The sequence below is a fragment of the Notamacropus eugenii genome, chromosome 1 (genome assembly GCF_028372415.1).
Source record: "Notamacropus eugenii isolate mMacEug1 chromosome 1, mMacEug1.pri_v2, whole genome shotgun sequence".
Taxonomy (NCBI): domain Eukaryota; kingdom Metazoa; phylum Chordata; class Mammalia; order Diprotodontia; family Macropodidae; genus Notamacropus; species Notamacropus eugenii.
In genome coordinates this window covers 324,397,133-324,413,030 of record NC_092872.1, presented here as the reverse complement: position 1 = coordinate 324,413,030, position 15,898 = coordinate 324,397,133, and the positions used below count along the sequence as shown (strand labels likewise).

The window sequence follows — 15,898 nt, the reverse complement described above, 5'->3', positions numbered from 1 at the left end:
GTAAAGTACAGGCAAAACTTAGAGAGAGGCAGAATTTTTGGCTCAATAAGAAGGCAGATGAAGTTCAGTTTTATGCTGATAGTAATAACCTGAAGCATTTTTATGATACCCTGAAGGCTATTTATGGGTCAAAAACCTATGGTACATCTCAGCTACTCAGGACTGACAGAGCCACATTGATTAGTGATAAGGATATCATCCTAGAAAGATGGAACGAATGAACATTTCCATAGTGTTCTCAACAGACCATCATCAGTCAATGCTAAAACCATTGACCTTTTACCTCAGGTTGAAGTCAGTCCCTCCCTAGCTGCAGTTTCAACTGAAGAAGAGGTTTTGAATGCCATTAGGTTCCTTTCCTGTGGCAAAACACCTGGTGCTGATTCTATTCCTGCTGAGATTTACAAGGTAAGGGATGCATTATTCATACAAAAACTGACTGAAATTTTCTAGGTTATATAGCAGGAAGAGGTTATTCCCCAGGAGTTTAGTGATGCCTCCATTGTCCATCTCTGTAAAGGCAAAGGAAATAGATTGTCCTATGACAACCACAAAGGAGTCTCTCTCTCAGGCAAGAGTCTTGCCAGCAATGGCTGAGTCCTCCTTAATAGACTGATCCTTCACTTGGAAGATGATCATCAACCTGAGAGTCAATATGGCTTCAGGAAGGGCCAAAGAATGGTCAGTATGGTGTTTGCTGCCCGACAATGCCAGGAGAAATGCTAGGAGCAGAACAGAGGTCTGTACACAATGTTTGTAGATCTGACCAAGGCCTTTGACACTGTCAGTCATGAGGGCTTATGGAAAGTTATGTCAAAATTTGATTGCCTGGAGAAGTTCATCAGCATTTGTACATCATTTTCATGACAGAATATTTTCGCCAGTTCTAATAACAAATAATGCTCTCATGCTTTCCTAGTCCCCAGTGGAGTGAAACAAGGCTGTGTGCTTGCTCCTATGCTTTTTAGCGTATTTTCAGCCATGTTGTCAAATACTTTCAGCGATGACTGATGGTAAATTCTTCAGCCAAGACCAAAGTGGAGAGAGTGTTGATGCATGATTTGCTGTTTGCAGATAGCTGATTGTGCAGTCAGTGCAACCTCTGAAGGTGAGATGCAAAAAGTATGGATCAGTTCTTTGCTGCTTGTGCTAATTTTGGCTTAGCAATTAACACTGAGAAAACATAGGCGCTCCATCAGCCACCACCACATCATCCATATGTGGATCCATTTGTTGCAGCAAATGAAGAAGTTTTGAATGCTCTGGATAAGTTCACTTAGCTTGTCAGTGACTTTCCCGGTATGTATATGTTGATAATGAAGTTGATGCTTTAGTGTTGCCAGAGCAGTGTTTTGGGAGGCTCCAAAGGAAAATATGGGAGAGAAGAGGTATTAGATTGACTCCTTACTGAAGATCTACAGAGCTATCGTGCTAACCTCATTGTTGTATGCCTGTGAAACCTGGACATATGTCCAGGTCTGTGCAAAGAAACTGAATCACTTCCATTTGAATTGTCTTAGGAAGATTCTGAAAATCACTTGGCAGGATAAGGTACCAGACACTGAGGTCTTTACTTGAACTAAACTGACACACGTTCAACGTTATTTGAATGCAAGCTCACATGGTGGTCAGAAGAAGTGATACAAGGACATTCTCAAAGTTTCTTTTAAGAACTTTGGAATTGATTGTGTGACATGGCAGACACTGGCAAATGACCACTTAGCATTGAGTGTTCACATCAGAGAAGGGGCTGTGCTTTATGAATAAAGCAGAATTGAAACAGCTCAAAGGAAATGTAGGAATGCACAAATTTAAAAAATTTACCCCAAATGTTCACACGTACCATTTGTCCTCAACCTGTGATAGAGCATTCCCAGCTTACATTGGTCTGATTGGCCACAGTCAGACATATTGAAGTTTGGTTCTAGCATAGTGATGTCATTTTGGTCTTCTTTGAGAAGGAAGGTTTTGCTTGGCTATGCTTCTTTGTCTCATTTTCCTTCCTTTTTTTAGTTAAGGGAGAAAGTAAGTTAAAATTTGTGATATCATTTTTTTGCCTTGTTTTAATTTTTTAGGTATGTTTTATTTGCTTCATTAATATTTCCCAATTACATTGACACTTTTTTACTATTTTTAAAAAAATTTGAGTTCCAAATTCTCCCTTCTAACTTTCCCCCATTTGAGGAGGCAAGCAATTTTATATCATTTATATATGTGAAATAATGCAAAACATTTTCTCATTAGCCATGATGCAAAAGAAAACACATAACCAAAAAATCCCTAGAAAAACAGTGTAAAAAAAGTATGTATTAATCTGCATTCACAGTTTATCATTTCTTTCCCTGGAGGTGGATAGCATTTCTCATCATGGGTCTTTTGAGTAGAATAACTTATACCATCCTTACAATATTGCTGTTACCATGTACAGTGTTCTAGTTCTGCTCACTTTACCTGCCTGAGTTTATATAAGTCTTGCCAGGTTTTTCTGAAGCCATCCTGCTCATCATTTCTTATAGCACAATGTATTCCATCACAATCATATACGACAACCAGTTCAGCTATTACTCAGTTGATGAGCATCCCCTCAATTTCCAATCTTTGCCACTACAAAAAGCTGCTATAAATATTTTTGTACAAATGCATCATTTTCCTTTTCCTTTTCCTTTGATCTCTTTGGGATACAGACCTAGTAATGTGATATAATTTTGTTTTGAAAGAGAGACATTGAAGCGTTTTAAAGAATGCATTGAAGATAATAGAAAGAAGTTCATAGGAAAGCATAAGTAAATATAGGGAATTTTGAAAGTAACATGTAGAATTTATTATACACTCAGGAAAAGGTCAAGTGGTAGGAAATGGAGATTTGCAGGTTTATATAGTGTCCTATTTATGTTCTGCTTTGTGTTCTTTTGTATTTGTGTAATTTCAGAATTTAAAAATTTTAAAAATGAGTAAGAAAGTTATTCTAGTTCTCAAAAGAGAAAACACTGCCAAACATTTTTATGAGTCACACATGCTCCTGATACCTAAAACAGGGAAGAACAAAGCCTTGAAAATATTACATACAAATATCATTGATGAATATTAGTAACAAATTATAAACGAAAAACCTCTAATGAGACCATGATGTATATCATTCCCATGATAGATTTCTTCCCCCTACTCAATATGACTAGATTATATTTCTGCTAAGGATGATTCTATGTTGACAAAACTATCAACAAGATACTTTTAGCCAAAGATAGTTGCCTAAAAAAGAGGGAGACTTTCCATCTTCCATACACCTACCCTGAAGTTCACACCAGGTCAAACAATGATAAGAAATCTAATGAGGAACTACAGGAAGTGATTTCTTCTACCTCAAAACAAACAGAACCTTGACCAGAAACTCATTGAAAATAGGAAAGGAGGTCCACCGGTAAAAACATTGTCAATGCAGAATAGCCTCCCAGTATGACCAGAGATGATCAGAGACACATAACCTGCAATCCTCAGTGTTTAGAGGCCTTGAGAATGAAAGGCCCCTGTGATAGAAGTCCCAGGGAGATGAGAAGGCCCCAGGGTGAATACTTTGGAATTCCTAGGGAGGGGCAGTTGGTACCAATCAGCAGTAGCACAGTGCTACAGAACTCAGAATAAGTGACCCCAGGTCCGGGTTTCTCAAATTCCTAATCCTTTGTCATGAGAAATCATAGAGGGTTCTAAAGATCCAACACTGAAAATCAAAGAATCATGCTTAAGTCTGGGGGGTGGCAGTTTGTACAGGAGACAAAGTAACCCAAATGAAAACCAAATGAGGCTTACTACTTCACCCCCAAGGGTAGTAGATGCTGGAGCACAACACCCAAACCAGGAAATAAAACTAGAGAGTAAAACTAGAGTAAATCAATGAATAACACTCATGAGTAAAATTATTATTCATCATGGTTTTTTGTTTCTTATAAGTATTGTCATTCCATTATATTAATGTATCAACAGTTTTTTTGTTCTCCAGTGTATAGGAATCTTCTTTCAGTTCATTGCTAATACAAAAAATACTGCTATAAACATTCTGGTGTATGTGGAGCCTATCAGTAACCTTGTGTATATGCCAGTACAATTCCTGGGTCAAAGAATATGAACATTTTAGTTACTTTATTTGCATAATTCCAAATTGCTTTCCAAAATGCTTTTTCCTAGTTCATAGCTCCACCAGTATTGCATTAGTGTTCCTGTTTTGCCATAGCCCCATCTGATATCGATGAAACAGTCATTTTTCAGAAAGATTTCTTTGACAAATTGGTTTCTGAGTCAGGCTTTGAAGGAAGAGTGGAGAGAGATGCCTCCTAAGACAGTTTTCTGCTCTAGAGACTGAGATCCTAAATTTTTACTTTAAGCAAAGGGAAAAATTAGACTGCCAATAATATGAAAGCTCCATTAAAAAGTATAGAAAACTGAGTTTTGGATACCTGGAAAGAGGCTGTTGTAGTTGTCTGTTGACTGATAAAATCACTGGGACTTGGTAATTATGTCAATATGAGAAGTGTGCGAAAGAAAAGAGTTAAATATAATATTTTTCAAACTTGGAAGTCCGAGTGAAAAGGAGTATTATTTTATATAAATCCAGAAGTCAGAAAGTTTTCCCCTAAATGAGTGAGAAAATCTGAATTTTGGATCTCATTTTGAAGTTTTGGTGGGATAGACAGGAATATAAGTCTGATGGTAAGAGAGATCAGAATGGGGGATACTGATTTGGGAGTGTAGGTGTAGTTGTTGAGAGAAGTTGATTAATAAGTATTAAGCCCCCAGGCATAGTACTGTATATAGTTTGAACAAAACTAAAAAAAAAAGCATATCTGGATACATTGAAGAACACAAACAAATGAGTGTATATTAGACTGTGACTCTTCTGTACTGCTTGTTTTTAAAAGAATTGTATAATAGATTTCATGTATTACTTTTAAAATTGCCCTGTTTGTCCATTCTCTCTCCTCAACTTCCCTTATTAAAAAATGTTTCAGTAGGACTTTGGGAGGAGGGTCAGTATTGGTTAACTCTACTCTCCCCTCAACTATACTCCTTATTTAAATCAGAGTTTCAGAAAAAAACACCTTTTAACAAATGAGCATAGTGAAACAAAACAAGTCCTCCCAGTGGCTTTGTCCAGAAATATATCTCTTTCTGCACTTTGAGTCATTCACATCTTTTTCAGGATGTAGAAGTTTCAGGATAGGTCCTCTCAAGGCATGATTGGTCATTGCTTTTATCAGAATTCTCAAATCTTTCATGTTTGTTTTTCTTTAATAAATTGTTCTCCTGGTTCTTTGTAATTTATGCCACCCAGGATTCTCTGCAATTGTTTCTTTGAATATGTCTTACTGTTTTAGTGACATTCCATTACATTCATGTACCACACTTTTTTTTTCAGCCATTCCTCAATTGATAGGTACCCCCTTAGATTCTAGTACTTTGCTTTCTGCGGCCCCCCCATTATTTTTCCTCTTAAAATCTTCAATACCGCTCTTCTCCTCCCCCCGCCCCAGTCTATCCGTGTATAATTAGTTCCTCATTGAATTTGATATATTTCTGCCTCAAACTGGTATGTATTCAGTACTCTTTTGTCTGGTTCAGATAAGAGTAAGTCTTTTCTCATAATGCCTGTTTTCCTTACCCCTTATGTGTTTTTATAGTTTTTTTTTTTACTCACCTCAATGTAAGAAATATCAGGTTCTATTCCTTTCCAAACCTTTTGCACTAGTGTATCCCATCTTTTACCTTCTCTTCTTTTTCCTTTCTTAAAACTGTCATAACAGAATCTGTCCACCCTAGGATCTCTTATTTAACTCCTTTAATACCTTTGAAGACATTAAGATTCTGAAGGGACGCTTGTTTCTCCTCTCATATTTAGAATGTTAAAACTGCATCATCTTGCAGCACCTTTCTGGTCCATTAAAGGTCCATTGCTTTCCCTGTAGCATTGTATTCAGCTTTGCAAGTGGTTCTTAGTTGTAAGACCTACACTTTCTATCTTTTGGAATATTGTGTTTATATTAGCAGCTTCCAGGTATTATGTGACTTTGACTGTGATTCTTTAGTACTTTTAACTGCTTCTCTTTGAATGCTTTTTTAGTGTTGGTTGTTTTGTTTTGTTTTTTCCTTTGATGAGGGAGCTCTGGATTTGGAAACTTTTCCTTTTCTTCAGGAGATTCTCCGTGTATCTTTTTCCATCTTCACTTTCCCTCCAGTTCAAATGGACTTGGGTAGATTTCTTGAATTATAAAGTCTGGTCTTTAAAAAAAAAAAATCAAGATTTTCAGGGAGTCCAATGAGTCTCCTTAACAATTTTTTCCAACTCTTTTATTTTTGAAAACAAATTTTACATTTTTTCAAAATTTGTTTTCTTTTTTCAATCTTTTGATTCTGTTTTAATGTTTTTTACTTTTTCTGAAGTTAATGATTTGTGTCTGTTCTATTCTAGTTTTTAGGAGCCTGTTACTTGAATAAGGTTTACCACTTTCTCTTCTAAATTTCAAATTTTTCCATCAAGAGCCATATTTTATCACTTACTTCAGTTTTTGAGGGGTTTTCCTATAATACTTGTGAATCTCTGCTTATAATTCTTTAGGAAATATTCTCTCCTTCTTTTGGGGACTGTTTAAAATTCCCCTTGATTTTGTTTTATTCATTTCTCCAGCTTTAGTCCCTGTGTACTTTGTAATAGCCTTGGTGCTGTGCTTTGGATTGGGGAGGTTGGCCCTTCTTCGTCTTGCATTCCTGCGACAACCTCTTTGAGGAGTTAGATCTACCTGGATCTTTGAGGTTTAGTGGGCCTCTTGTGCAGTTTTATGGCAGGCTTCTCAGGACCTCGGAGGGGCAGTGGTTACATTGGTTACTGTTGCTTCCTGGACCTTCCAGGAGTCCTCTTGTGGGTTTGCATCCATTCTTGGGCTTCAATGAAGTCATTTACTATAGTTTCTCATTGGATTCTTGATCATTATTCAGTCTTGTGTGAATTTCAGGTTTTTGTTGGAAGTATGTGTGGATAGTTGCTGGGCAACCTCTGTAAAGGCAGCTATCATGGCTGGGATTCCCCTCTTTTATCAAAGTTGGTAGATGGCTCATGAGCTTTCTCTCCATCCCAGTCCCTGCCTAAGGATTGCCTATACTTATAGACTTTGATTTACATATTATTACTTCTGCTTTCCAGTTTATTAGCCTCTACATCTCCTCTGCTTTGAACTTATAGGCCACCTCAGGATGTATAGTGCTTCACATTGCGTGTCTGACCAAAACTTTCTTTCCTTCCAGCCTTCTCTGTGTTTTACCACTCTCCAACCTATTCTCTAATAGCAGATTCTAGTCATTTTATCCCTGCTTGCCTCATTTTCTTCCCTTGAAAGCATTAACTCATTAACCAATTCAGTTTTATGCTGTTGATAACCATTGAGTCCCTTGCCCTGTTGTCTTATAGCCATTCATTTCTTTACAAACCCTAACCTTGATTATTCTCAGGTTATATTACTATGTGATTATACTCACACTTTCTACTCCAGCTCACATGCTTCTGAACACCTCTGAAGTAATTCACAGTGCTGTACTTAGTGAACTCACTATATAAGTATGTGTTATCCAATTCCAGCTGGATCCTTGATCTTACACACTAGTCCTTTACTCATGTCTTAGAGATTTTTTATCATACTGCTCACTTTAACTGTTTGAAACCTCATCTTTTCTGAAGCCACTCACCCTACTTCTCCCCTTCCTTTTCAGCAGAATCCCCTATTTTACTGAAAAAAGTTGAGGCCCTTTCTCTTTACTTTTCAAATCACTCTGCTACAATATCTCCCACCCTTGCCTCTTTTGCTCTTCTGTCAGAAAATGAGATGGTACTTGTTCTTGTAAATACCAGCCCCTCTTATTTGTGTCCTTGCTACATTCCCATCTTCACCTTTTCTTCTTCATTTAGCCCCCTCATAACAGTCTTCAATCTCAACCTATTGACTTCTTTCCTACTCCCCTCAGACGTACCCACATCTACTTTCTTAAAAATATCTTCACTTGATTCTGCTGTGCTTTCAAGTTACAGTCATTTATCTTTCCTCTCCTTTATAGTTAAAACTTGTAGCAAAATCTATCCGTACTCATTACCTCCATTCATTTTTAGCCCCATGTTATATAACTTTTAGTCCTACCATTTCTTTACTATTAAACTGTACTTTCCATGGTCATCAGTGATTTTTTTTTTTTTTTTGCCAAATCCAACAACTTTTCCTTAATCTTTATCTTTATTAACCATCCTCTAACCTTGCTGAAAGAAAGTCCACTTCTGCATACTTTTTTCTCCTGAGTTTTCCAGGCTCACTCTGTTATTCATCTACCTGTCAGTGATCATTCTTATTCTCCTTTGTAGCATCCAACAATCTTCAAGTCTCAGTTCTGGGCACTCTCTTCTCTCTCTATGCCTTCTTTCTTGGTGATCTCATTATCTTCTAAGGATTCAACTATCATCTCCATGCAGATAACTTTCAAAACTGCATATTAGCCTCTTGAGCTTCAGTTTCATATCTCCAGCTTCCTTCTGCATATTTCTGCCTGGATGTCACATAGACATCTCAAACTTAACACATCCAAGATAGAACAGAGGGCTTTTTTTCCTAGTGTTGCATTTTTTTTCTTTAGGGAATTGGCCTTCATTCAGTCATCCAGGTTCTCCATCTGGAAGATATCTTCATTCTCATGCACCACAACCTCAGTGTCCAGTCTATTGCCATGTCTCACAGATTCCACTTTCCCAGCATGTTTTGCTTATCTTTTTTTTGTCACTCACTCATGTCACAACCGCCTTCATCTAGGGTATAATCACTTCTTGCCTGGACTTTTGCAGTTGCCTCCTAATTGCTCTCCCTGCCTACAGTTGTTTTCCTCATCAATTCAACTTCCAAATATCTGTCAAATTGACTTTTGTTAAGTACAGGTGATATCATTCCCATGCTCAAGAAGCTGAAGTAACTCTCTGTTGCCTCTAGGATAAAATACAGTGCTGTTGTTTAGCTTTTAAACCCTGCACAGTCTAGCTCTAGCTGATCCTTACAAGTCCTTTCCTTCATATTTTCCATGCTTCATCCAAACAGGCTTGTTTGCTATTTCTCATGCATCACATTCTTTCTGTTATCATCATTCCTTTATCCCTTGAATACTCTTTATACTTTTTATAAGCGTCTTTATACCTTGAATGCTGTCCTCCCTCAACTCTGCCTTTTGGATCTCTTTGCTGTCTTCAGGGCTCAACTCCAGTGTCACCTCCTTCAAGGGACCTTTCCCCAATTTTTTGTAGTTAGTTCCTCATAATTATGTATCCTGAGTTTCATTATATCTGAATATATCCTATCCCCTCAGGACAATTAATTTTCTTGAGGGTAAGGACTATCTTACTGTCATATTTGTGTCTCCTAGTATCTAAAACAGTACCTTTGGTACCTGGTGGTCCCCTGACATATATATATATATATATATATATATATATATATATATATATATATATATATATATATATTTGTTAATAGATTGAATAGGCAGGTACCATGGTCTGTGCTCAGTTTGCTTTATTTATAGCAGGGGTTCAAAACAATTTTCTGCATCATGGACAGTTGACAATCTGGTGAAGTCTGAGAACCCTTAGAATAATATTTTTAAATTTATAAAATAAAATACATAGGATTACAAAGTGAATCAAATAAAGTTATCCAAAGAAAATTCCTATTGTCATTTATTTATTTTACATTCCTTTTAAATACATTTTTACCTTAGTCATGTTGCATAGAAGAATTAAAGTGAATGGGAGAAACCATAAAACAAACTATAACATAAGAGAAAGTGGTCTGCTTCATTCTGTGATGCAGTTCCATAGTTCTTTCTCTGGACGTGGAAGGCATTTTGCCTCAAGAGTTCATTGGGAACTTTTTACATCCTTGCATTGCTATGAAGGACTAAGTCTACCAGAAAAATTCCTCTTACACTGTAGTTGTTGCTGTGTACAAAGTTCTCCTGGTTCTGCTCCTTTCACTCAGCATCAGTTGATATAAGTCCTTCCAGACCTCTCTGAAGTCTTCCTCTAATAGCACAATAGTATTCCATTATATTCATATACCACAACTTGTTCAGCCATTCCCCAATTGATGGGCATCCCCTTGATTTCCAGTTTTTGCCACCACAAAGAGAGCTGCTATAAATATTTTTGTACATGTGGGACCCTCCATTTTTATGATCTCTTTGGGATACAGTCCTAGAAGCGATATTGCTGGGTCAAAGTGTATGCACATTTTTGTAGCCCTTTGGACATAGTTCCAAATTGTTCTCCAGGATGGTTGGATCATCTCACACTTCCACCAACAATGAATTAGTGTTCCAACTTTCCCACATCTTCTCCAACATTTATCATCTTCCTGTTTTGTGATGTTAGTCAATCTGAAAGGTGTGATGTGGTACTTCAGAGTTGTTTTGATTTGCATCTCTCTAGTCAATAGTGATTTAGAGCATTTTTTCATATGACTATAGATATCTTTAATTTCTTCTTCTGAAAACTGCCTGTTCATATCCTTTGACCATTTATCAATTGGGGAATGACTTGTATTCTTGTACATTTGCCTCAGTTCTCTATATATTTTAGAAATGAGGTCTTTATCATAGACGCTAGTTGCTAAAATTCTTTCCCAGTTTTCTGCTTCCCTCCTAATCTTGGTTGCATTGGGTTTGTTTGTGCAAAAACTTTTCAGTTTAATGTAATAAAAATTATTTATTTTATACTTCACAATGTCCTCTATCTCTTGTTTGGTCACAAATTTCTCCAATCTCCATAAATCTGACAAATACATTATTCCTTGCTCGCCTAATTTATTTATAGTATCAGTCTTTATACATAGATCATGTATCTGTATATCTTGTGTATGGTGTCAGGCATTGGTCTAAGCCCAGTTTCCACCACCCTTTTATCCAGTTTTCCCAGCAATTTTTGTCAGACAGTGAGTTCTTATCCCAGAAGCTGGGATCCTTGAGTTTATCAGAGAGTAGATTGCTGTATTTGTTGACTACTGTGTCTTGAGTACCTAATCTGTTCTACTGGTCTACCCCTTTATTTCTGAGCCAGTACCAAGTGGTTTTGATGATTGCTGCTTTATAATGCAATTTGAGATCTGGTAGGGCTGGACTACCTTCCCTAGCATTTCTTTTCATTAGTTCCCTTGATATTCTGGACCTTTTGTTCTTCCAAATAAATTTTGATATTATTTTTTTATCTGGTAGTTTGATTGGTATGGCACTAAATAAGTAAATTAATTTAGGTAGAATTGTCATTTTTATTATATTGGCGCAGCCTACCTACAGGCAACTGATGTTTTTCCATTTTCTTAGATCTGACTTTATTTGTGAGAAAAGTGTTTTTTAATTGTGTTCATATAGTACCTGGGTTTGTTTTGGCAGGTAGACTTCCAAATATTTTATAGTGTCTGCCTTTGCTTTAAATGAGATTTCTCTTTTTCTCTCTTACTGTTGGGCTTTGTTACTAATATATAGAAATGCAGATGATTTGTGTGGGTTTATTTTATAACCTGCATCTTTGCCAAAATTGTTTATTATTTCAAGTAGTTTTTCACTTAATTCTCTGGGATTCTCTAAGTATATCCAAAAATATTTTTAAACAAATTCATTGACCCCAGGTTAAGAACTTTTATTTCTAGTGAGTTTATAATCTACTTTTTAAGATCTGTTTTTGACATAAAAGTGGAGGCATCCATATTCATTTATCTTCATCTCTCTAGATTCTTCACTTCATATCCTTGCCCCTTCCCCCCATCAATGCTATACTGTACTGTAAATGTTTAACCATTCCTTGACTGGATCAATCAACAAATATTTATTGAGTACCTGCCACATCAGGTACTGTGCTAAGTGCTGGGGATATAAAGAATGGCAAAAGAGAGTCTTGCTCTCAAGGAACAACCTGCAAGCAACTATGGCAAAACTTTTTCTCCAGGTATACATCCAGGTAACCAAGTTCTTGGCAACTGATTAAATCATTTATGTCAATGGAACAGGCCCCTACGTCACTAGAATTTTCTGTATTTTGTCTGCAATATTGAAATCTTCTACGATTGCAGTATCATGGACCAAACAGAGAATTTGGTAATTTTTTCCACCAAAGCTGTTGTACTGAACTTGACTTAGATGCTATAGACATAGTTTCATTTTTCCTGGAAAACATTCTTACTTAGACCAGGCCACTCTGAGAAATGTAAGTGGTGATGGGTTCCAAGGTTATTTCTTATCACATTCTAGTCAGATTTTTGGTAGAGGTCTGAAAAAGTGATTTTGAACAGCATCTTAAAACAAGTCAGATATGGATATGATTTTTGGAATTATTTTTAAATATTTAAGAAAAATACTTGCCTTTTTTTCTTCAAAATAGTTATACTATTTCAAACTAACTTGTCATATGGAAAACTCTATTAAAGCATGTCAAATAAAATAAGAGTCCGTAATTTGGGACCCATCGTAATTTGATGTAAAATTTATTTCCTTTGCTATTTGATGCCACATATTTTTTTAAAATCATTTTTGGACTTCCCTCTGTGAATAAGCAGATTATAATTTACGTTGCAGCTATTTGTGCACATTTCTTGTTTTTTTTTTTATTCCCAGTGTGATACGGAGTAGGTACTAAATAAATATTTTCATTGGAATTAAGTTCCTTTGGCTGTTAAGGTTTGAAGAATCTTTTCCTCTGCTTTTAGACACACCTAATATCTCTGGTTATGTTATGCTTGTCTCTCATTAGTGTAAGGTGAGTTTCTTTGCCCAAATTAGTTGTATCTTGTCTTCAAGATTTACATGGCTCTTTTTGTGATTTCTTTATATATTAGAATATGATAGTTATAATCTAACTAGATTTCCAGGTCTGATCTTAGGGTACAAACATTGCACAATTAACTCTCCTAGCTTAACTGATTTGTTATTATAGATATCTCTGTTATTAAACTCTCTCATCCCTCCTGTCTAATTGAGCGACTTATTGTTCCTACACTTTCGCCATTGTGGCTAATCTTTTGCCAGCTTTGCCACTGACGTTTCAGAATTTTTTGTCTTTCTCACATAATATGATTTGACTCTTGCTGATCTTCCAACATCTTTATCACATAATCGGATATAATACATTGATATGAGGAGTTACCCAATGAAGGCCTTTGGGAGACCATGAGTCATTAAAGACTCTAAAGGAAGATTTGGAAGTTCTCTAGATGAGGATGAGAAGGTGATAATCAGGTATTGTTGATAACTGCTGTAAAGCTTAGCAACTATGGTTGTAAGCTAGCTTAAGAAAGGTTTTTTTCTCTCATGATGTAACCCTTAGGCAAATAATAATGACAATAGTTTACCTTAATGTAGTACCTTATCGCATATACATTACTTTCTTTATAAGGACTTTTTGAAATAGGTAGTATAAGTGTGTGTGTGTTCCTATTTTACAGATTAGGAAATAGGTTCAGGGATGTAGGTGAGTTGAACAGATATTTTATTCCTTGGAGAAAGACTTTATTTGATAAATTCTGTTGTTCAGTATGACTATAACATGCTTTTTTTCATATACTGCTCTTTCAGAGTTCTTTAGTTATCTCATGTTGGCATGTCCTAGCTTCCCAGTTAGAATCTGAGCTCCTTTAGGTTAAGAATCATCTTCTTTAGAGAATTCTGGGAAGATGTCAGAGTAGGTCGGAAAAATTTAGGCTCTTCAAATTTCCTCCACAAAAAAGGCAGTATATCACTTCAGAGGGAACATAGAGTAGCAGAAATAAAAAATAAAGTTGGGGTAAAGCAATTGTCCTCCTAAAGACAGCTTGAAAACCTTTTGTCCCAGGCCGAGAGGCTTGGCTTGAGTGAAGTGCAAACAACCTCCAGGCTGACTGCTGAATCAACAAACTACAAACCCTGGGGCAGCTGGGTTGGGAGGCAGCCTCAGCCTCAGAAACTTTCACCTCACAGACTATGTGGAGGTCAGAAGACTGGGAGGAAGATTGAAAGACCTTCTTCTGTCAAGAGATGCCAAGCACAGATGTGCTGATGGGACTGGTCCTGGGCTGTGGCTGTGGGAAGAAGGATCCAGCATACTCCTGGTGAGTGCTGTAGCAGAGGTTTTGGGCAGAGTCCCTGGTTTCAATTCCAGATCAGAGAGGATAGCTATAGTTTGCAGCTATCTGAGAGACCATAGGGAGCAAGAACATTTGTGGGACAGAGTGACTGGGGGCCTTAGCTGTGGTTTAGGAGTGGAGAGGAGAGCTCAAGCTCAGAAAATAATAATAAGAAGGACCTGAGGGTTGGGACATCATTCCCCACACCTTGGGACTAGAACTTTATCATACTAATGGCTGCCAAAAGCAAAATAAAATAAAAATAAGTAAGTAAAGAAAAAAGAACCCGAACTTAGGTAATTACTATGGGGATAGAGAAGATCTGGGTTCATATTCAGAGATAATGGAGATAAAAAACAAACCTCCTTTTTCAATGAGAAATGTCAAATGGTCCCAAACCCTGAAAGAGTTCCTTGAAAAACTTTAAAAGGACTTTCAAAATCAAATAAGAGAGATTGAGGAAAAAAAATAAGAGCAATCCAAGAAAATCAAGACAATTACGAAAAGAAAATCAACTAATTTAAATTAAGAATAAAAAATTAGGAAAATAATTCCTTGAAAATTAGAATTTAGCAAGGGGAAGCTAATGACTTTCTAAGATACCAGATTAAGGAGAAATAGACAGATGCTCAGACTGCCTGGAAATGATGACCAGAAAAATCTTGATAGAACATTGTAAGAAATAAGGAAAATTGCCCTGAAATTCTAGAACAAGAAGGCAAAGCATAAATAGAAAAAATTCACCAATCACCACCTGAAAAGAGATTCCAGGAAGAAAATTTATAGGAATATCATTACCAAGTTTCAAAACTCCCAGCGTAAGAAGAAAATATTGTAAGCAACAAGAAAAAAACAGTTTAAATAAGGAGCTACAATAAAGATTACATAAGACTTAGGAGCTTCTGCATTGAAGGGCCATGGGTCTTGGAATACTATATTTCATAGAGCAAAAGAGCTGGGGTTATGACCAAGGGAAACTTACCCAGAAAATTTAAGTAATCCTGAATGAAAAAAATGAAAGACTTTCAGGTATTTGTGAGGAAAACAGAAGATCTTAATAGAAAAATCAACATATAAGGTCCAGGAGAAATACAAGGTAAACATTAGAGACCAGTTATAAAGAACTCATTTAAGTTAAATTATATATTTCTTATATGTGAAAATGTTACCAGTACTCTTAGGACTGTCATCATTATTTGGGTAATTGGAAAGACTGAGTTGTGTATGATGAGGTAATTCTAAAAAAACTAGAGAATGATAAAAAGTGGTAATTGTCTCATAGAAATGAGTTATAAAAGTAAGAATTGATACAGAATAAGCTTGTAGGGGGGAGGATGGGTAGTGCTGGAAACTTATTCTCATTGGAAATGGTAAAGAGGGAAAAACATCTAATAGAGTATAAAAATGTTCTAAATTCAGAAAGAAATAAGAACGCAAGGGAATAGAGTAGGAATGGAGGATAAGAGAGAGACTCTTACAATGAGAGGTAGGTTAAGGAATTAGGAGAGCAAGGTAGCAGGTAGAAGTAAAATAGAGGAATGAGTAGGGATAGAGTAAATAGGTGAGAAAGATAGTGAGGAAAAATAAGGAGGAATATACACAAGTAATTATGGTTTATGTAAATGGGATTATGTAAAATTACATTTACATTATGTAAATATAAATTTATAAAAACAAGTTTACCCACAAAATGGAAACAGCAGATTAAAAATTTGAATTCAACAGTATGTTGCTTTTGGGAA

General features: G+C 36.3%; 1 protein-coding gene across 6 annotated transcripts in view; it reads left to right on the top strand.

Annotated features, from left to right (window-relative positions):
- Positions 1-15,898, top strand: part of PACS2 (phosphofurin acidic cluster sorting protein 2) — a 193,099-nt gene that overhangs the window by 14,661 nt on the left and 162,540 nt on the right. Inside the window, exon 3 of one of the 6 annotated variants that reach the window (XM_072629680.1) lies at positions 14,011-14,141. The exons of the other annotated variants lie outside the window; for them this stretch is intronic. Coding sequence (XP_072485781.1) covers positions 14,011-14,141 — 131 coding nt within the window. The remainder of the gene's footprint in view (positions 1-14,010; positions 14,142-15,898) is intronic. 6 annotated transcript variants of the gene reach the window in all.